The sequence below is a fragment of the Pelobates fuscus genome, chromosome 7 (assembly GCF_036172605.1).
Source record: "Pelobates fuscus isolate aPelFus1 chromosome 7, aPelFus1.pri, whole genome shotgun sequence".
NCBI classification, from domain to species: domain Eukaryota; kingdom Metazoa; phylum Chordata; class Amphibia; order Anura; family Pelobatidae; genus Pelobates; species Pelobates fuscus.
Window position 1 is genome coordinate 48,084,971 of NC_086323.1, and position 22,123 is coordinate 48,107,093.

The following is a 22,123-nucleotide window of genomic DNA, read 5'->3' on the forward strand; positions in this document are numbered from 1 at the left end:
TTGTATCGGTCATCGATTGCTTCTGTCTTGACATCACGTGGTCTCTGAAGGACGCTCTGTGTGCATGTGTTGGCTGTGATACCCGGTGTTCTATCAGTGCAGGAGCCTGGCAGGACTGCAAGCTGGGTGAGTGCTGGGTTAAATGGTTTCTAGAATTGGTTCTACCAAATATTGTGCACAGCCCCAAAACACAAGTAAAATCTAGCAATGGGTTGTGTTTTTATACATTCTGGGTACTTTTTTTTTTTTAAATTTGCATTTAGATCCAGTCTGTCAAGGCATAGCCAGGGCATACCATGCAAATTAAAGGACCACTCTGGGCACCGCTTGAGTTTGGCTGAATTTGGGTTTGGTCTTCATTTGGTTGGATATGAATATCGTAAGCTCATGTGAGCAGGGTCCTCATCAACCTATTGTTCTTGTAAAACTTTGTAACTGACTCATTTATTGTTAAATTCCACCCTTTTATAATATTGTAAAGTTCTGCGGAATAAGCTGGCGCTATACAAAGGGCAATAATGACATTTATTATTTTTTGGCATTTATATAGCCCCTACTTATTCCACAACACTTTACGTTATTATAAAAGGAGGGATTTTTAACAATAAATTAGACAATGAACAAATGTTACAGGAACTATAGGTTGATGAGGATCCTGCTCAAATGAGTTTAGTCTTACTTGGCTATAGTACAGACTATCAGCACTACAAGGGATATGTAGAACTTTGTGTTTAATTTTTATGTGTACTTATTTTGTGTATTTTTGCACAACACTCCCCTCCAGGCTCCAACCAGTCACTCCCTTGTAGTGTGGCTGAGCCATGTACTGGGGAAGAGGAGCTGCAGTAACTCGTACCCATGTCTGACAGCAAGTGCGTGCAGGGAGCTCCAAGCTGCTTTTCTACGGGGAACCTCCATTCCATTTGTCTCATTCCCCCAGGTTCCCCAACACAATGCGTCTCATTTCATCCCCCCACTTTGAGTCATGGTCAGGTTCCTGAAGCTCTTCTCCCCCTGACCATGACTCAGAGTGGGGGGATGAAATGAGACGCATTGTGTTGGGGAACCTGGGGGAATGCGACAAATGGAATGGAGGTTCCCCGTAGAAAAGCATTGGGAGACGAGATGGTATTTAACTCCTGTCTGACTATCACATATGTATCCCAACGTTTTAAACAAATGTTGACGGCAATGCGGGGAGATTGGATTGTTAATTCATATATAGTGGGAATGTAAAAAATATATCTCTGGTATGGAGAACACTATAGAACACGATTGAATCTAAAGTACACTTTCATATTCCCTTCTCTAGGGAAGTGGCGATCTTAAATCATTATCCATTTACAATGCGCTTATATAATAAAAAGTGTGTGTGTGTGTGTGTATATATATATATATATATATATATATATATATATATATATATATATATATATATATATATATATATATATATAATATTATTTTTTGACATTAAAAACTTTTTATTGCTAGAAGTTGGAAATATGAAAGGGTTCCAAATAAATCAAAAAACCTTGATAGATATGTTACAATATATTTGCCAAGTGGAATTTAGTGGAACCAGGAACCAAGTGGAACCAGTTCTGTAAGGGGGAGTGGGGGGGAAATAGAACAGGACAGATCATGTTTTTATTTGGTTGAAATGTTAAGTTTAACTGATTGTATATAAGAAAGCATAATAACAGGATGCAAATTAATAAAAAAAAATAAAAAAATTTAGTTTTAATTTAATGACTTTCATTATTTAAGTGTGTTAATGTATTTCTTATTTCATGTGATTATAGTTTAACCCCTTAAGGACACGTGCCCTTTTATTCCAGAAGTTTGGTCCTTAAGGGGTTAAACATTAAGCTAATATGTATGTACATTTTGATTTAAAAAAAAAAAAAAAAGTATAAATTTCAATAAAAATGTTAAAAAGAAAAGCATTGGGAGGATATTATGCATGCTCCGCCAATCCGCATCTCTATGGTGAACGTTAAGCATGGAGGTGCTGAAAGTAGGTATTGCACACTGTGCAGCACTATACTAGGAAGCACCTCTAGTGGCTGTCTGAGTTACTGTCAGTAGAGGTGTTCCTAGCCAGCAATGTAAACACTTCCTTTTCTCTGACTTTGGGGCGCAAGATTTGATTTGGACACCTCCTTCAGCAACTATTTTCCAGCTGCTGGTGGGAGGATTCGGGTGCTATGCTGACCAATTACATGTGCGCAGAGCTGAGGTATAGTACATCTAACCGTGATTACATGCATGGGAGAAGTTACACATTGTGAGAAAAGAGATGACCGCTCCAGCAATGTCGTCTCTCTTCTCCCCTGACCCTTGCTGCAAATTCCTAGATGTGCCTGCAAAGTGAATCCAGTATGTTAAAGAAACTCTCCTAAATATATTTATTTTTTCAACTTTAATGTGTTCTAAGGGTCTTGAATGTGTTAAAATCTCCTAAAATCTACTAAATTGTGTATTTATTTAGTTATGGGGGGGAAAAAAAGGGATTATATTAAAAATGATTTGACCATTACCAGTGGCATTGAATCTAGACTGTTCCCCTAGCAGGCGGAAGCATGGCGCTGCGGATGGGTGTCCGGTTATTGATGGGATGCAGTCTTGCAAGGAGAAGTCCATCGCTTTTTCAGGCGACGTGTGTGTCATGCAGGAGAGAATTCACAAGTCATACACCAAGCCTTTATTTACAGGCTTCCACAGGTAACCTCTACCACACTTCTACATTTCCATCTATAGAACTAGTTACTGACTCCTGGCTTCTAAATATTAACCCCTTAGGGTCAAATTAATCCTCCTCACTGAACAATTCCATGCTAATTCCTGACATATACTCCAGTCTCTTGTAAATCCAAGTTGTTTTGAAGTGGTCGCCGCTGTAGTGGTTATGATACAAGGAGGATCCTGGTCCTGTTCCCCAGTAATGGGATGAACAGTTTAGCAGCATTTATGCCTTTACATTGGTCCCCTCCAGGCTCTGATTTTCTCTGGTGATCCAGTGATGGTCTTCCAGGTACTGCAGAAACTGGAAGCATTGTGGGCCGACATTCATTGACTGAGAGCGTCGATGTAAGCCAATGACTGTCATTCTGTGCACAAAACTGACACTCTAGTTATGACGCTGTTGGAGCTGGAGTTAAATTTCCGGCAGCAGAGGGGTTAATATCTTTACTTGCAACCTTTCTAAATGAATCGCTGCTCATCCAAACTCCAGGCACCTTCAATCGCTGAAGTGGTCATGGTGCTTGGAGTAACACTTTTTTTTTCTCATTTATCGTTTTTATTGAGCAAAATTTTACATCACATAACACGATAAGTAATTCACAGTACATTACAATACAACTGCGCAGATAGTACTTAGAGATGTTTTCGAGTCATCTTTTGCGCTTGTCCAGAAGGCAATACATTGTTAGGTGGCAGTAATGTGATGCATATCATATTGACATTGCTTAACAGAATTTTCTAACTGGGAAAGGGATGGGGTACAGAAAAGAAAGGGATGGGGAAAGGGGGTGCCCTGGGTTCATTTCAATTATCACTAACATTAGCGGCACATCAACCTGGCGTTTCTGTCTCTAAACCTTTATTTACCATGTTTACCGTTTGCCTTTACTTGTCGTCCCAACTTTATATCCAACATTCCCATTCCCGGGTATATTTGTCTAGGCAACCTCTCATCTTACTAGCCATCTTCTCATATGCACTAATTGTGTTCATTTTGGCGATAATAGTTTCTATTTGGGGGGCCTGCTTGCTCTTCCAGTTGCCTGCCAGAGCTACCTTGGCCACCGTCAAGATATTTAGGATTACTTTTTTGTGGGGGTGTGTGTCCATATTTGGTATAACGTGCAATAGGTATTTATCTGGTTGTAGGGGAATGCTTGTGTTAGTCCTGTGTAAAATTAGGGATTGGACCTGTGACCAGAAGTTGTTTAAAAGGGGGCATGTCCAAAATACGTGGAGCAAGGTACCAGTGTCCGACTCACATCTCCAGCATAGGTTCACAGCACCTGAGTACATGGTCGCCAATCTTTGTGGCACTAAATACCACCTCATAGTTATCTTGCTGTATGCCTCCCACAGCGAAAGACTGTTCGATGCCTGTTTAGTGTGCAACATAGCAGACTGCCACTCTTCTGGGGAGATTTGGCTACCTAGGTCTTTTTCCCATTTAGTCATGTAAGGTAATTTTTCTGGTGCGTTACCTGCTATGATTGCATTATAACATACGGAAAGCGGTTTCGCTAGCTTGTTTAGGAATAGGTGGTTCGGCTGGAGTGTTGGTGCGTATTTGCTAGTGGCTGTTTGCTTGTTACGAGTAAGCATAATATTCTTAATTCTCAAGTACATAAAAAGATCTTTAGAGTCTAAACCTAGCTCGTTTTGTAAGTCAGCAAAGTGTTTTATTTCATCGCCAGACATTAGGTCCTCTACCAGTACCGCTCCTTTGCTTAGCCATTTACCTATTTGTAGGCCCGGGGAACAGGCTGTTAGTGCTGTGATTGGTGCTTTCCTGAAGAGTTTTGTCGGGTCTAGCATCATCGGGCTCCAGGCTTTCCACGCCTTGAGCATGGTAACCGAGCAGCGTATGTGCGGGCCTGTAGATGTTTGGGGTACGGCATTTGTCCACAGATAATGGACAGTGTCATGCGTGTCAAGGCATGCATTCTCCAATGACAGCCATAGTGGGTTATGTGAGGGGTTGTGGTTCCGGAGAAGTCTTATTCCCTGCGCTAAGAAGGATGCTTTGTAGTATGCATTGATGTCAGGCATACCTAATCCGCCCCTAGCGTAAGGGAGTCCCAGGCACCCTTTAGCTACCCTTGGGGGCTTTCTTTTCCAAATGTGTGCGTTTACTGTATTTTGGAATAGTTTAATCAATGAGTTCGGAAGTGATATGGGCAGGGTCCTAAAGAGATACAAAATGTGTGGCAGTGTCATCATTTTGATAAGATTGATACGGCCTAGCCAGGATGTATTTAAGCCTTCCCATTTTTCAAGGGTGTTCTTAATCTTGTTTATTATGGGATAGTGATTCTCTTTGGTCACAGTCTGGAGGGTTTTGGTCAGTTTGACACCTAGGTATTGTAGGGAGTTTGTGCGCCAGTCGAAGGGATTTTGCGGTTTTACGTTCCCCAACACAGTTTTCGACAGGTTAATTGGCAAGGCCTGCGTTTTATTGACATTGTTTTTGTAATATGAGACTTTCCCATAACCTACCAACGTTTCCATGAGTGAAGGCAAGGATGACTCTGGTTTTGTGATAAATAACAATATATCATCTGCAAACAGAGCTAGTTTTTTGGTGCCCCCTGGTGTACTCAGCCCTTGTATGGCAGGGTCTTGTTTCACTATCCTAATTAGAGGTTCTAAGCACAGGATGAAGATTAGGGGGGAGAGAGGGCAGCCCTGTCTGGTGCCGTTTCGTATGGCCAGCCTTTCAGAGATAAATCCTGTGCTAAACACCTTAGCCGAAGGATTTTGATACAGTGCCATTATGCTAGACCTGAATGTCGGAGGAAACCCCATTTTGGTTAAAGTAAGTAGCATATATCCCCAGTGCAGTCGGTCGAAAGCCTTCTCGGCATCAAGTGCTAGTAAAATACCTGCCTGGTGTGAGGTGTTTGCCCAGTCTATCAAGTTCAGGAAATGTCTAGTATTGTCGCCGACTTGTCGGCCTTGAACAAATCCTGCCTGCTCCTCTGAAACGAGAACTGGGAGGATCGGTTTGAGTCTAGAGGCAATGAGTTTGGCATATAGTTTAGTGTCAGCATTCAGGAGTGAGATTGGGCGCAAGTTGGCGCAGTGTGTGGGGGGTTTATTGGGTTTGGGTAGTGTCACTATATGTGCTTCTAACATTTCTGGCGGCATGATTCCTGTTGATTTTATGTGGTTAAACATTTTGGTGAGGGGTGTGATTACTTGTTTGGCTAGTTTGATGTAGTAATAATTTGACATCCCATCCGGTCCTGGGGCTTTGTGTTTAGGCAGGGACTTAATTGCAAACTCCACTTCATCCTCCGTGAAGGGGCTCTCCAGTTGTTCGTATTGTGTTTGTGTCAGGCTATCTAGGGGAGCTTTGTCTAGGAAATGGCCTATCTCGTCCTCTGTCGGTTGATGTGTGGCTGAGTCCTTGTCTAGTTGGTAAAGTGATGCATAGTATTTTGCTAGTTCGTTCACTATGTCCTGAGGGTTATAGAGTTTGTCTCCTGTAGCAGAGGTTATGTACGGGATTTTGGATTGTAGTTTGGTTTGTTTCACTTTATTGGCCAATAGTTTCCCAGCTTTGTTGCCCAAGATGTAGTACGATTGTTTTAAAGACCTCAAATGCTTCTCTGTGGTTGCTAGATGGAGGCTGTGGAGTGTTGCGCGGCATGTCATCAGCTGTGTGTGCGTTGCTAGTGTGGGTTTTGTTTTATTAGCGTGTTCTGCTTTGGCCAATTCTTGCTCAGCGTTATGCAGAGCCGTGTTGTGGGATCGCTTTGTTCTAGCCCCTAATTGGATTAGTTCACCCCTCATGACCGCCTTGTGGGCTAGCCATTGTGTGGTAACAGACGACGAGCACTGTGTATGGTCAGCAAAAAAGTCCTCTACCCGGGCCCTTATTCTTCGGAGGTGCTCTGGGGTGTCCAGTAGGCTATCATTTAGGCGCCATGTACCCCTACCCCTAGCCGGATATGGGATGCGGCATGGTCGGACCACGTGATCGTTCCTATGTTCGCTCTCGTGGCAAAGGGCAGGGTTTTAATATCAAGTAAGCATAGATCTATTCTCGTGTAAGTTCTATGGACCGTTGAATAAAATGTGTAATCCCTCCCACTTGGATTAAGGTTTCTCCAGGTGTCATAAAAGTCATGTCCATGCATCAAATCCCTAAGGTGCAGGCCTAGCGAAATCGAGTGTTGTTGCGGACGTTTGTCCCCTTCTCTTCTAATGTCTACCTCTGGGTCCGGGGCACAATTAAAGTCCCCGCTTATGATCGTGTGACCTACTTTAATCTCGTCAATCTTTCTAAATACCTTGTTAAGGAAGGATTTTTGTCTGTCGTTGGGCGCGTAAATTGAGGCTATAGTCACCGATAACCCGTTCAGGGAGCCCACTAGGATCAATAATCTCCCATCCTTGCTAGCATACTGTTTGGTCGGTGTGAAGGCCCAGTCTCTGTGAAAATATATGGCAACACCTTTGGCTTTAGTCGCGGACATAGCGTGGTAACCTTGGGGGTATGACTTGATGTTGAGTTGCGGAGGTTTGGTGATACAAAAGTGCGTCTCTTGTAAACTCACGACTGCCGCCTTGGATTTGGACATTTCTTGTACCACCAATCTCCTTTTATGGGGACTATTAAGGCCTTTAACATTTAGTGTTAATATAGTGAGAGAATCATCCATGATCCTGGTGGGAAACTATGCTGTACCAGGGTATTGGGGTAACATTCACGTCTTGCGACCTTTGGTAAAAGATCGTTCCAGGGCAAGGAGAAGGGGTGGGGTAGAGAGTAAACAGGAGTGTGGTAAGGGGAAAGGGGTAACCAAAGTATATACAAAGCGCCTTTGGGAAAACTGGCGCTCTACGTGGGTGAGGTGCGAGCGGGCAAACTTTTCCCCTCACACTTCTCATCCTGGGGTCGTACCCAGAGAGTACGGCCGAGTGCGAACAGCCTAATTCCTCATAGACTTGTATGACCCCTAACATTCTGAGGTTTCAAACATATGCCTTTTGATTATCTATAGCGAGTCTCATACTCCTGTCCCACCTCTCTCCGGACATTGCACTGACATGTGGCATTTTAACGTTTTGTCGCTAATTTGTGGCTACCTTGTACCCTCCTCGTGCTACATCCCATGAGGGAGCTGCGAGGCTCCTGTCGTTATGTATCTGCCCCGAACCTCACCCTCACGGGTGGTGCGAGCTGGGTTAGCCCCGCACCATTTAGTCCCGCTGCCTCGGTACTAGGGTATAACAGGTATTATGCAGTCATTAACACGGTACAATACACAAATACTCACAACCAGTTACGTTAGCACGTCAGATATCAGAGGATTAGCCATGGGTCAGAGAGTCCTTTAAATGTTCAGTATTTGCCGTGGGGTGGCGGCATGGTTCTGCTGGAACAGGACCCAAAGTCTTAATGCTTTCCACGTGGTGAGCACGCCATCTGCCATTCCGCCTGCGGCCTTTTCGGAGATGCTGTATTCGAAGCGTCCTGTGGTGGCGGTGGTAGCGGGAACAGGCCCCATTCCTTTAGTAAGCGCATTCCCACCTCCGGTTCGTTGACAGTGTGTGTCTTGGCATTCCTCCAGACAAGTAGCTTTGTCGGGTACCCCCATCGATATGGAATGTCGTTGTTCCGCAGTGTCTTTGTTACGTTTATGAACTCCCTCCGCCTGCTCATAGTCATAGCCGACAAGTCTGCAAATAACTGAACGCCTGCATACGGTTCAGGCAACGTGGCTTGTTTCCTCGCCGCTTGCAGTAGGGAGTCTTTAGTTTTGTAATAGTGGAACCGCGCTACCACGTCTCGTGGCACATCTTGACGCAGATTTTGCGGCTTCGGTAGCCTGTGGGCACGGTCCATCAGCCATTCCTGGTCCGATGTGTCTGGTATCAGGGACTTGCAAAGGGATAGTAGGTAGTGAGGCAGTTGTTCCCTTGCGATACTTTCTGGAATTCCGCGGAAACGAATATTGTTCCTGCGGGATCGGTCCTCCATATCCGCCATCTTCCTTTTCAGGATCTGTTGATCTTCCACTAAAGACTGTACTGTGTCTGCTAGCGTATCATGCGCAGCACAGATATCATCAGTGCGGGCTTCTAGGTTGTTGGTTCTTTCACCCAGATCTGCAATTTCCCTTTTAATGTCATTAGTGGCTTTCTTTAGGTCAGACTGCAGAATAAGCCTGAAATCTTGCAGCATAGCGTAAAGTTTCTTCTCCGTGACTGGGGCGTCGGTGTAGCGCTGCTCCTCGTGCTCTATATGAGGGTTTGGTGCCTGAGCTTCCTCCGGCTCCTCGCTGCCGCCATCTTGCGCCGGCCGCGACCGGTCTTTTTTCGTTGATCGGATCGAGTCCGTCAGCTTTGTCTGCTTCGCTCGAGACATGACAGGTAGTAGAGGCAAATTGCTTCAATATTACCCTTGTGCTGGGGGGTAAAAGCTGCTTTTAGTCAAGCTATGGCTGTTTCGGACCGGGAGCTCTCACTCCATGCGTCCGTTCACCTCGGCAGTTGGACACGCCCCCTTGGAGTAACACTTTAAAGGACCACTATAGTGCCTGGAAAACATACTCGTTTTCCTGGCACTCTAGTGCCCTGAGGGTGCCCCCACCCTCAGGGACCCCCTCCCGCCCGGCTCTGGGGAGAGGAAAGGGGTTAAAACTTACCTTTATTCCAGCGCCGGGCAGGGAGGTCTTCTCCTCCCATTCGGCTGAATGCGCACGCGCGGCAAGAGCTGCGCGCGCATTCAGCCGGTCTGATAGAAAAGCATTTACAATGCTTTCCTATGGATGCTTGCGTGCTCTCACTGTGATTTTCACAGTGAGAATCACGCAAGCGCCTCTAGCGGCTGTCAATGAGACAGCCACTAGAGGATTTGAGGGCTGGATTAACCCATTTATAAACATAGCAGTTTCTCTGAAACTGCTATGTTTATAAAAAAAATGGGTTAACCCTAGCTGGACCTGGCACCCAGACCACTTCATTAAGCTGAAGTGGTCTGGGTGCCTAGAGCGGTCCTTTAAGTGTCAGGGATTTGCCAGACAAATAGCTTTGCTGTGTGTTGAGCAAACCTTTGGCTTCAAATAAAAAAGAACCATAATAGACATAAACATTTGAAACAGGTGGATTTTGTTATATCCCAGACCCCTATATTTTCACCTAGAGCTACCCGGAGTTCTATTGCTGATCATGGCCAGTTACACGGGTCACTTGTAGCTGTAATGAACTTGGATTTACAAAAGACTGGAACGTTTGTCAGGAATTTCCCCCTAATTGTTCAGTGAAGTGGATTAATTTGACAGATGTTAATTATGTACAATCAATTGTTTGATAACACATTCTTGAATTGTAAAAAAAGAACCTAGCGACCAGTTTTACACAAAAAATAAAACCAACAAAAAACAAATATAGAAAAATTGCACAGGGCAAAATCCAGCCTGATTGCAGTTAAAAAAATAACCTTATTTTTGCCTTAAAAAAGATCCAATCCAATAACATCAATAAGAAATATAACCTTTATTATCTTAATAAATAGGAGACAAATCTTGGTTACATATTAAAATTTCAACTTATTGTGTAACTTAATGTAGCCCAAACCAAAGGATGACAGATAAATAGAACTCTAATATAACCAGTTACATAGATGGTCACTAAATCAAATGTATGCCCTTGGCTAGCCCAAGATTGAAAGCAGAATATAAATTATCTGATATGAGCAAGTCCTAGATCATTGGAGCAAAAAAGTGACTATCTAGAAGTGACTGCTAAATAAGGAAAGCCTCAAAATCTATTTAAAATAAAAATAAATACAAGAAGCAAAGGGGGGGGGGGGGGGGTGGAATAGATCTAATAGATCTATAAATAAATTCCTATTCTGTGCCTTGGAGGGCACCTATCCTTGGATCCTTGATTTTTACTGCATCCTAAGGCTACTGATACAAAAACAGCTTAGTTAGAAAAGAATAAATAATGGAAAATATATGGTAAAAATAAATGACAAAGGCAGGATAAATCTCTGTGTGTGATCCAATCCAGTAAATATCTGCAGGAGGTGTATCTTAGTGCACAGCATCACCGCATGTCGGCATGACCACGCACAGTCTATGAAAGTCCCGACGCGCGTTTCAACGCAAACCGGGCACTTCAAGGGGACAAAAAAAAGAGCTTATGTTAGCCTGTTCCTTGTGTCAGAGCGGTTTCTATTGCTTTGAGGGAGTTTGAGCCTCTATAGTAAACTATTTATTGTAAGCAGCTGCCCGAGTCTCACTAATGTCTATTCCAACCAAGCTCTAATTCTCATTGTAATGTAAACACAGTTTTGTTTTGTCTGGTTCTAATCTAGAACCTCCTGATTTCTTAGATTTTAACAGTTTTGCTTCACGTTCTCATACTTGTGGAGAGTTGTGTTCTGCAGATATTGGCCGGGAGGTGACTCTGTGCGGCTGGCTGCAGTATCAGAGGTAATGTACTGATTCTTTGTAACAGGCGTGCCTGGGAAGGTAATAGATTAATTTTTTTTTTTAATGGCTCAGGAATCTGTTCTCAAAAATATTCACTAAAGCATGAATGCAACGTAAATTTCAAACACTAGGCCAAAATACCCAGTACCATGTGTTTCCACTTCAGCGGTTGGAGCCTAGAACTTTGAATTCCTAACAATTTACTCTTTAGTGAATAATCCTATATGCTATTGTTATTTAAATGGACACTCCAGACCCATAGCGTGTCCTCTTTATTTCATTTTATTTCAGATTTCAATAGAAATTGGCACTTCTGTAAATTAACCTGGTTACACCACGTGGCATTTCTACACCTTTTTTTAAGGGTTTGTTTTGAGTATTAGTCAATAAGGGTTTAGTACACCTTTAAACCATTTTCTTGGGAGGAGAAATTGAGTTTTGATGATCTCCCAAGTGCTATTTGCACATGTTTCTGTATTATACCGTAGGTTTCATGTATTTGCTTTGCATGTTACTAGTCCCTGGGAGCCAGCCAACATTGTTACATTTGGAACTATAGTGATAAAATTACAAATAGAATTAAAATGTTACATTGTATAAAATGTCAGTTTCTAAATTCTGTAATAGTTCTGTCACTTACGGGGGTCTACTTTATCTCATGGTATCTTTTTGATTGTGGTGGAATTTCAATGAAATTTCAACACAGTCCATACGAGTATTTCTTGAGCATTATCATAGAGTATTTCATCAAGATTAGCTTTATGAAATACTTAGAAGGCACAGAGCCACTTTAAATATTTCTGAAAGTGTTTTGTTTGTCAGCCTGTGAGCCTCTCGTGGCTGTCAATCAGTCAAAACAGCCTCTAGAGCCACGTCTTTGTGAAGATTGTAAAAAAAAATTTATGATCTTCACATTTAGTTTCATGACTGTGTTGAAAGCAGGGAAGTCTCTCATGAGAGGAGAATCCTATTGGCACAGTGTGGTGACTGTTGCACATGCGCAGCACGGCGATCAAAGCTTTTTTATTTTATTTTTTATGTAGAAGCATTTGATTGGCGAGATCACCTTTTTGGATGATCTCACATGGAGAAGGAGGGATGGCATACATGGGCAAACTGGGGTACTACTGGATGAGAGGTTAGTTTCTATAGGGGGCCCAATAATGTAAACAGCAGCAGCAGGGACACTTCTGTAAAACATCTTTGTATTCCTGTTAGTGTTCCTTTAAGGAAAATCGTATATGATTAACCCCTTAAGGACACATGACATGTGTGACATGTCATGATTCCCTTTTATTCCAGAAGTTTGGTCCTTAAGGGGTTAAACCAAGGCACCTAGTAATCACTGCGTGAATGTTTATTATTGTTTTACTTTACCTGTTAAAGGAACTTTGTGGAAATGAAGGGAGGTCACCGGCGCTGGCTTACCTTTAGGGGATAAATGGTTTAAACGCAAAGTCTTGTCTCCAGCACCAGATCCCTCTGCTCCCTCCAGTTTTCGCTTGCTGAAAAGTTTGAAAATGAAAGCCTAGGACTGGCAGGGGCATTGCTGATTGGCTTAGAGCATTCAGCTGATGCTCTCAGTTACTGACTGGCTTCCCATTCATAAAAGCAACTTGAGGAAAAATATGTAAGCCATGTTGTCTTCTCCTTGTCAAATTCTCCTCCGTACTGGTTTATTGAATAACTCAATTGGTCACATGGCTCACATCAGCTGCTGTGGACTGCCTATCCCCAGTCAGCCTGTTGCACTGTGGGAGTTATATTTCTCAGCAGATAAAGTTCCAGGGGTGGCCTATCCCCATCGGTTACTGTTTAATATCTGTACAGTATTTTTATTTTTGTATTCTTCTTTATTTTTGTTGTGCACAAAAGTAACAAAAAGCCTTGGTGCGCCACAACAGCGACATCAAGAAAAATTGATAGACATTTGCAGTACAAGACGTGGCATTCGTTTGTCAAGGCACATTTTTAGATTAATGAGATCAATATTTCGACAGCTTAGGTTCTCGTTTAGTTTAAATGGTTTAACAAGATTTAACACGATGCATACGTCAGGTAGGAGTATTCAGAGGAGTGACAAAGAAGGAAAGTTCAGGGTAAGTTATAGGCATAAACAAAGACTCGTTCAACAGATTAGGTCGTCATAGACATATGGGTAGTCAAGATATACTGCACTATTTCTTTTCTGTGTGATATCAAGATAGGAACAAGTTGAAAACAGGGCATGGTATAGTAATGATTTACAGTACATTCAGGCTAAGCACGCATAGCTATATGAGTCAGCATAGACAGGTTTTTGATATGGTCACAGATTATACAGTGTCATGACATTTGCTAAGGTACTACACAGTATATTTGTTAATGTATAGGTAACCAAGTGTGTCAGGCTTAAGCTATGCTAATGCAGGTACCAGGTCTTCACTAACTATACCCTAAGAACAAGATATGGCGGCATGCCGTGTCATATTCTGCATTTTTATGGTAGTTACATGGTAGATCGGTATGTGCCAAACGTTTAGTCATATGAACTATTTGGTCGCCGCCTACAGCGGGCTATTCTCCGTCTGTGCTGTGTGCGCTGCAGGTTGGATACTCCTAAGGCCCCTGGTCTGTGCGAGTGGGGCTTGGGTTTGTTGGCTTGCCAGGTGCGTTTTGCGCCACCTTGTGGGCCTTTCGTTCTTTGGTCGGCACCCCGCTGGGCTCCTCTTTGCGGCACTCGCTGCGCGCTGGTACCTGCCGCCCGCTTTGCTAGCCTGGCCCAGAATCGGGCAAACAGTTTGTCCAGGCGTTGGAGCGTCCCCTCCGTGAAGTACGTTGAGGTGAGTGAGCTGCCCTTGTCCGCCATTTTGGGTGCCCATGTGTCTTGTGGTTGCTGGTTGCATGTGTCAGGCACCGGTTGCCCGGTTGCGTCCCGCTTGCCAGAGAGGACCGGGATAACCCCCACCGGTCCATGGGGGGAGGGGGGGGGGGAATAGCAGTAGTCGCTTGTTACCGCCAGTTGAGGCTGTAGGAGAGCGCCCGTCTCCCCTCGGTCCGATTACTGGTAGGCCGCAAACCCTCGAGGTGTATTTGCCAGTGGAGGAGAGTCCTGTAAGAGGTATCCCCGGAACCGCCGACATGTCAGGAACAAGGTTTGATGTAGCCTTGCAGCCCGGTAAGCAATTGGCTTGAGTATTCGTCGAGTTTAGTGTGCTGGCCACTGGAGCTCATGCAGCACACGTCCGTGTAGCTCAGTAGCCAGGCTCCGCCCCTGTACAGTATTTTTTTAAAAGCTTCCTGAACATTACCTGTATGGTCAGTTACATGATTCTTTCTGTATAATCACAGCAGTGACAAGTCATTTTGTTCAATAACGTTTTCATCCAATATAATGTTCTTTTACTTAAACAAAACATTGAGTTTGTAAAAGTGTGATGGTAAACGGTTATACTGTTTGTGTTCCTCAGACAGGGACTGTTCGTGGTATTACGAGATTTCCATGGGTTGACCCAAGTGATTCTCCCTCAGGATGAGGTACAAGGCGGTGATCGGCTTTGGGTAAATGACAAGCTTTGTGCCAGAGTGTTAAACATGTTTTCACTGTTGTCTCTTCTATCTGAAGCATAATTTGGATCTGAAGAACTTGTTGAGTGAGGCGACCTTAGAATCTGTGGTGCTGGTCAAAGGAACAGTGATAGCTCGGCCACATGGTCAAGAGAATCCAGTGAGTTGAATTTCATTCACCTTTCACAATTAAAGAACTGTTTGTGTATATGTTGAAAAGTAATGCACAGCTAAGGTTGGTTTTACAGGGTACCTTTTATTCCATCTAATTTTAATGTAAATTTTATTTCTGCACTTGGACCTGTCAATGTTTTTAGAAAATGGCTACTGGCGAGATTGAAGTTCAGGCAAGCCACGCACAAATCCTGAACCCCTGTAAGAAACTGCCATTTGAGATCAAAGACGTTGTGAAGGTAAATCTCCATTTTTGACAAATGTCGCCCCTGCTGGTTAAACATTTGACTATTGGCTACCAACCCTTAATTTCTCCTGAAATACACCACCAAAGCCATTTCTGAAATTAAGAACTTATTCCAAAAGTTTGATGGAGCATATGCAATAAGTAAATTAAACTACGAATGCTGACCTGGCCTCCTAATGTACCGAAGACATCTGTTAGATGCTCAGTGGATCATATTCACTTGGAGTGTTTAGACTTGGCCCATCAGCCTTTGTTGCACTATGGTTCCCTTAAATCTTTGCCAACTAGTAGGTTGAGGAACCATGTTAACCATGGATAAACTTGATGTAGATGTATCTCTTAAGCCACTGTTCAAAAACACGTTTAAAAATGTGCAGAATATATATTTATTTTTTTTTACATTTTTATTACTATTAGAAATCGGAGTCTTTGCGGATGCAGTATCGTTACTTGGATCTGCGCAGCTCCCAGCTACAGTACAACCTTCGCCTGAGATCCAGTATGGCAATGAGAATGAGAGAGTATCTATGTAACCAGCATGGTAAGGGGCAGCTTACATTCATTTTGTTGAATATGTATGAGTTGGCACTTTAAATGGTTACTGACTTTTTTTTTCACTTAGGATTTGTGGATGTAGAGACCCCAACTTTATTTAAAAGGACCCCGGGGGTAAGTATTGCATCATAATGGACTTCTATCAATAATCTAGCTGTGGAGCAGAGTGTTGTGAATAATGGTTCCATGAAAATGCAAGACTTCATATGTTTACAATTTCTGATTTAAAGAGTTTTGGAGTTGAGTCTGAGATGGGCATCCAGTGTTTCTAAGTTGTTGCCATTGTTTTTTCTGCTGACAGGGTGCCAAGGAGTTTGTGGTTCCCACCCAAGAACATGGAATGTTTTACTCCCTGCCGCAGAGCCCACAGCAATTCAAACAGCTTCTAATGGTTGGAGGACTGGACAGGTCAGTGATGAGTGACCCTTAGAAGATGGGTCATTCATTAACCCCTTAAGGACACATGACGTGTGTGGCATGTCATGATTCCCTTTTATTACAGAAGTTTGGTCCTTAAGGGGTTAAGTGTGTTGTCAAGAATTTAAAGTCTGTTTCAAATTTTAGGTAAAATAGTGAACCAAAAACATTGAAAATTCTCTGTGAATCACTGACAATTCTCATTTTAATGAATAAGCATGTGGAATTAAAAACCTAATAAACAAGGCCATTAAAAGATCACTCCGGGCACCTTTATGACTTCAGTAGGGCTGGATTCTAGACTTTCACATTAAACCAATCGTTAACGTTTTAACCATTAAAGATAAGCCGGTGCACCCAACAGACTTATGTTGGAGAATGTGTGGCCAAAAGGGGACCTACTTCCACATGTGGTGGTATTGCCCCAAACTGCACAGTTTCTGGAAGGGAGTCAGGGACCTAACCTCCAAGGTACTGCAGATGCATATAACCTTGTCCCCATGGGAATTCCTCCTATCGCACCCCAGAGAGGGCCTACCCAGACACACAAACTACTGACTCTAATAGCTTTGGCATGGCTCAAAATAGAAGTCCCCTCCAAAGTGCGAAACTCAGAATCCAAATTCATCAAAGTTTGGGAACCCTGAATGGATTACCTAAATACACTTGACTAAGAGGCGACGGTGACGGAAACTCAAATCTCTCTTCCCCTTTCTCTTCTTATTCATTACTGTACTGTCCTTCGGGCCACCTGTGGACTCTGGTCCTGGCATAGCCGAGTGGAGGCCGGGGCGCGGGGTCACAGCTTCCGATCCATAAAGGAGCCTTGGCTGGTCGGGCGATACTTGGGGGAGGGCAGGCAGAGCCACTGGGGGGACAGAGAACACTCTGCGATGGGGCTGGTGGTCAAGCGCTTTCCTTCTGGAGTCGTACCTCACAGTGGGATAACACACAACGAACAAGCTCACACATATCATAGGACACATCTCACTCTCAGGGGACAATAGACATCTCTTATTCTGCACACCTTTCTTACTTGCTTCTAATCCTCCCTTTCTACTTAAGTTCATTCGGTTCGTTCTACGTTATCTAATAAAACAAGAAAAGTATTGGACGCCATGTGCTCGTATAAGGGCCTTAAGGCACAACTAATGTAACTTGTACCTGCAAGGACATACTGTAATATCGTATGCTGCATCGACATGTTACTACATTGTTAGCAATGTCAAATCGTATCATATGCTGTCAATACAAATCAAGAATAAAAATAAAAAAAAAAAGCCGGTGGCAGAGACCTCCTGCCACCATAACAACTACTTCATTCTGAGGAATTTGTTGTGATGTCCAGAGTGTTTCTTCCTCCATTATTATTCCTTTTGTTTTATCTGCTGAGTGCCGTTGCCAATAGATGATGCTAAAATAAATGATCATTTTTATTTGTAGGTACTTTCAATTAGCGAGGTGCTATCGTGATGAAGGCTCAAGACCAGATCGCCAGCCAGAGTTTACACAGGTGACGTCTCTTTGGCTCGTTTCAGCTTGTCTATGTATTAGGTCCTGAAATATAGCTCAGTGTTCAATAAATATTGAGCTTTTCTGCTCAGAGATAAGCATTGTGTATCACATGTTTAGTGTTAATCTGTTCAAAAACAGTGTAATACTTAAAGATAAGACTGCACTCGGGGACTCCAGGCACCATCACACCTTCATTGATTTGTAGTTATGGTGCCCACAATGTTCCTTTAAGTTTGAAGCACCTAGGGGGAGAACCATTGATAGACTTTATGACGACATGGTTTAGTTTAGTGCAATATCTATGTAATATCTTCTACCTCAGATGACATTTGTACACCTTATAACTTTTATTAACGTGCAGGTTGATATTGAAATGTCCTTTGTGGATCAGGCTGGGATCCGGAGCCTGATTGAGGGATTGTTGCGATATTCCTGGCCGAAGGAGAAGGGGAGCCTTCCAGATCCCTTCCCCATTATGACCTATGCCGAGGCAATGAGCAGTTATGGCTGTGACAAACCCGATACTCGCTTTGAGATGAAGGTTAGATATCCATTGTATCCCAAATGTCACTTTTATTTATTTTTAATCTAAAAGGACTCCAAGGGCACTGTGATAAATGTATCATTTTTTTACGAATGGGGAGCTTCTGATTGGTTTAGAACATCAGCAAACCACTCTAACTCAATCAGCGGCGCTCCTTCCCAGCGGTAGCCCTTGTTTCCTCAAGCGGAATTTCACAGGCCAGGTTTGGACGAGAACAGCAGGGATTGGCACTTCCTTTGGTATGTATTTTTTTTTTTTTTTTTAACCAAACGATAGGGTCAGGTTTCTTCTAATAGTGTCTGTTTTTTTAAAATTTCACAAAATAAATATATATATATATATATATATGATACAACGAATGCCGGCACGCAAGGTTTGATAATAAATCAAATCTTCATTTATTTCGAAGTTAGAGGTCGACGTTTCAGCTCCTCACAGGAGTTTCATCAGGACACAAAACTTTTGTGTCCTGATGAAAGCTCCTGTGAGGAGCTGAAACGTCGACCTCTAACTTCGAAATAAATGAAGATTTGATTTATCAACCCTTGAGTGCCGGTATTCGTTGTATCCTGTATTGTTAAGCCACCAGAGCACCAGGTATTTTTTACATAGTCTTTGTTGGAGTGCAGGGGCTATCTAGATATATATAATCTCTATCTCTCCCTAGATAGCCCCTGCACTCCAACCAAGACTATATATGAATATTCTTTGTACTTGGTGCCCAAATGCAAGGTAAAAAAAAATCTATTCCTAATTAATTTTTGAAAATCTTTTAATAATCTTTACACCACTGCGCTGTCAGCATATCTGTTAGTAAATAAGGAGACTGGCAGCAGTTGCGTGTGCACCACACTGAACCCAATTACAATTTTCTTACATAGCACCAAAATATTCCGCAGCGCTGTACAAACGATAATCAAGACAAATATTTCATTCCAACAAAACGTGTGTGTCGTACGGGACAATTTAAACGAATGAAGCACAAATACACAAAGGGAACCAAGTGATCTGAATGTACCAGAGGATGGGAAAGCAAAAAGAAGTATACTAGTAATCCAAGTAGGGGGCAGAGAGACATAGAAATGATCTCGTACAAGCCTCCCCAACTGGTGCTAGTACAGAAGTAGCAACCCTAAGTGATGCATGTAAACTGTGATAAAATCTAGCCTTTAATAGAAAAGTTAAAATTAACGAAATTTAGGAGGTAAGTTAAACAACTAAAGGCTGAGAGGTAAAGCCCATCAAAATAAATATAGATAGACTTTGTTGCCCTTGTCTGGTGGCAACATCCGAGGGTAAATTTAGAAGGACCCTATTGCAGGTAATGTCTAAAGTTTCAAATAGTTGACCCTCCAACTCCCAACTCTCTAAGCCACCTGAAAGGCAATTGAGTCTAATCCTCTCAGCGGTAAAAAAACGTCGGCAGCCGGCTATCTAGTAACACATCTAGAAATCATCTAAGCTAGGTAGTAATCTGGAGAAATAAAGTACATAAAGCTTAAGTCTTGTCCCCTGTCAAACTCCACCACCCACTAGCTAGTTAGTGTCCCGACGCGCGTTTCGCCGAAACTCGGCTCTTCCAGAGGATGGGAAAGGTTTTTGGGAGGAGGGAGCACAGTAGGTGGGAGACGGCAGAGGTGTAGGAGATGTGGAGTTAAGGGGAGAGCTGATAGGCTTTTCTAAAGAAGTGTGTTTTTAGGTAATTTTTGAGTGATTGCAGAGATGGGGAGAGAAAGATGTTGTCCGGTGGGAAAGCATTCCATAAGGAGGGGGCAATCCTAGAGAGGAGTCCTGCAGGCGAGAGTCTAGGGTGTGAGTGCGAGAATGGGACCGTAACTGGCTTTCTGCAAAGCGAATCGGCCGGGCAGGTGCATGTCTGCTAATGAGTGAGGAGTGTTGGTATAGATTTTATTCCACTTGTAAATCTAATCCTTTATAACATCAGGCTTATTTACTAACCGGAGTATTGTGGGGAATTGAAAGTGACTTCAAAGTGAATTTTACTTTTTTTATGCCAAAGTAGCTGGATTGGCTACATTATTATCATTATATTTATATAGCACCAACAAATTCCGTAGCACTTTACATCCAAGCAGACTTTTTCCACTTCTGTTATTTTGACTTTAAATTTGAAATTCACATTGAATCCCTGACCATTTTCACTTCAGCGGATAGCCCTTTGTCACTTTGCGTTAATTAATTTTAAATGGCTCTTTACAGATTTATATATTTTTTTCCTCTCATTTTCAGATTACTGATGTTACGTCTGTTTTTAGTGCTGCACAGCTGGGATTTGTACAAGAGATCCTGAATAAGCCCCGTGGCTGTGTAAAAGCCATTCACATTCCAGAGGGAGCGGTAAATGTCCTTAATAATAAAATCTATCTATATATATATATATATATATTTGTTATTCATGCTACACCAGCTGGGTTGTAAGCTGCTGCAATGAAGATACGTATTAATAATAGCAAAAAAAGTCTGGCTCTTGAGTTGTTGAGCAATTTTTTAGTTTCTAAAATAATCTCTCTCAACAAAGTTAGAAAATATTAATAGTTTTTTTTTTAATATTTACTTTTTATTGAAGGTTTTCAAGATTATGATTTCAGTACATAGTTGTTTCATATGACAAACAGAACTGAGTATACAGAAGACGCATGGTTTGGGTATTACAGTGGTTAGTAACAATTCACATTATCCATGTCAGTTTTCATGTATAGTTTACCATTTCATTCTCAATGTACTGTGGTTGTCAGTTATTTCCTTCAGTAAGATATATGGTAATATGTAAAAATAACTCAACAAATGTATTTACATAAACAGTTTTTCAGCCAACCACGGAGATTCCACTTTAATGTTGTTATGTAGGTTGTTTCCTGTCGGGGTATAAAAGTCCTTTACTAGCACCAGTCCCTCTTTTAGTACCTCTTATGTCTCTAAGGCTTCCTTCCCCTATACCACCTATTCCAAACCTCCCATACTTCTCTAAACTCTTCTGTGGCTTTAGTGGACTCGGTGGACATTTTCTCATAGATATAGAATTGTTGGACCTTATCTATTAGTTGTTGTTTATTTGGGCACCTGTGTGATTTCCAATTTAAGGCAATTAGGTGTCTGGCAGCCATGAGGATTATACCTATTAGTTGGGTATGTTTCCGGTAGGTGTTATCGGGAAATCGCAATAGCAGGCAGGATGCCATGTCCATAGGAAAGTTGGTAATTGCGAGTTCAGTTAGTAGGGTTTGAACGTCCCCCCAGAGCGGTTGTATCCCCCCACATTTCCACCATATGTGTGGCAAAGTCCCTTCGTCTATATCGCATCTCCAGCATTTGGCCGAGACCTCTGGATATATTTTGTGTAGTCTATCGGGAGTCATATACCACCTATAAAGTAATTTGCGGTGTGCTTCAATATGTGAGTGACACTTGGAATATTAATAGTTTATGTATAAATTGATTGTGACATCATCCCAAGTGGTGTTCTGAGCCATATAATATTGTCCGAGTTTGTCAAGGAGGCAGATCAGGGGCAGAGCCAGTACAAGCCAAACACAGCCCTGGCCAATCAGCATCTCCTCATAGAAATGCATTAAGTTAATGCATCTATATAAGGAAAGGTCAGTGTCTCCATGCAGAGGGTGGAGACACTGAATGGCAGTACTACACATTGTGCAGCACTACCCCAGGATGCTTCTCTTGTAGCCATCTGGGGAGTGACCAGTGGAGGAATCGCTAGGATGTAATGTTAATACTGAATTTTTCCTGAAGGAAAAAACTGCGTTTGCTGCAAAAAGCCTGAAGGGGATGGTTATACTCACCAGAAGAAATACAATAAGCTGTAGTGTCCATTTAATGGTGAGCTCTCTCTACCGGCTCCCCTGTGTCTGAATTTGATTGTTCATAATCAGCCATTTATATTATCTACAG

The 22,123-nt window shown here is 42.5% G+C and overlaps 1 protein-coding gene across 2 annotated transcripts in view; it reads left to right on the forward strand.

The window, feature by feature from the left end:
• The first annotated feature begins 42 nt into the window (after nucleotides 1-42).
• DARS2 (aspartyl-tRNA synthetase 2, mitochondrial) overlaps nucleotides 43-22,123 on the forward strand; it is a 33,928-nt gene continuing 11,847 nt past the window's right edge. Inside the window, exons 1-12 of one of the 2 annotated variants that reach the window (XM_063428157.1) lie at nucleotides 43-126; nucleotides 2,575-2,727; nucleotides 11,099-11,198; nucleotides 14,648-14,714; nucleotides 14,803-14,904; nucleotides 15,062-15,157; nucleotides 15,583-15,706; nucleotides 15,788-15,834; nucleotides 16,022-16,128; nucleotides 17,581-17,650; nucleotides 18,014-18,193; nucleotides 20,447-20,554. In XM_063428157.1, coding sequence (XP_063284227.1) covers nucleotides 2,586-2,727; nucleotides 11,099-11,198; nucleotides 14,648-14,714; nucleotides 14,803-14,904; nucleotides 15,062-15,157; nucleotides 15,583-15,706; nucleotides 15,788-15,834; nucleotides 16,022-16,128; nucleotides 17,581-17,650; nucleotides 18,014-18,193; nucleotides 20,447-20,554 — 1,143 coding nt within the window. In that variant the 5' untranslated portion in view covers nucleotides 43-126; nucleotides 2,575-2,585. The remainder of the gene's footprint in view (nucleotides 127-2,574; nucleotides 2,728-11,098; nucleotides 11,199-14,647; nucleotides 14,715-14,802; nucleotides 14,905-15,061; nucleotides 15,158-15,582; nucleotides 15,707-15,787; nucleotides 15,835-16,021; nucleotides 16,129-17,580; nucleotides 17,651-18,013; nucleotides 18,194-20,446; nucleotides 20,555-22,123) is intronic. The other variant, XM_063428158.1, reaches the window with a different exon arrangement.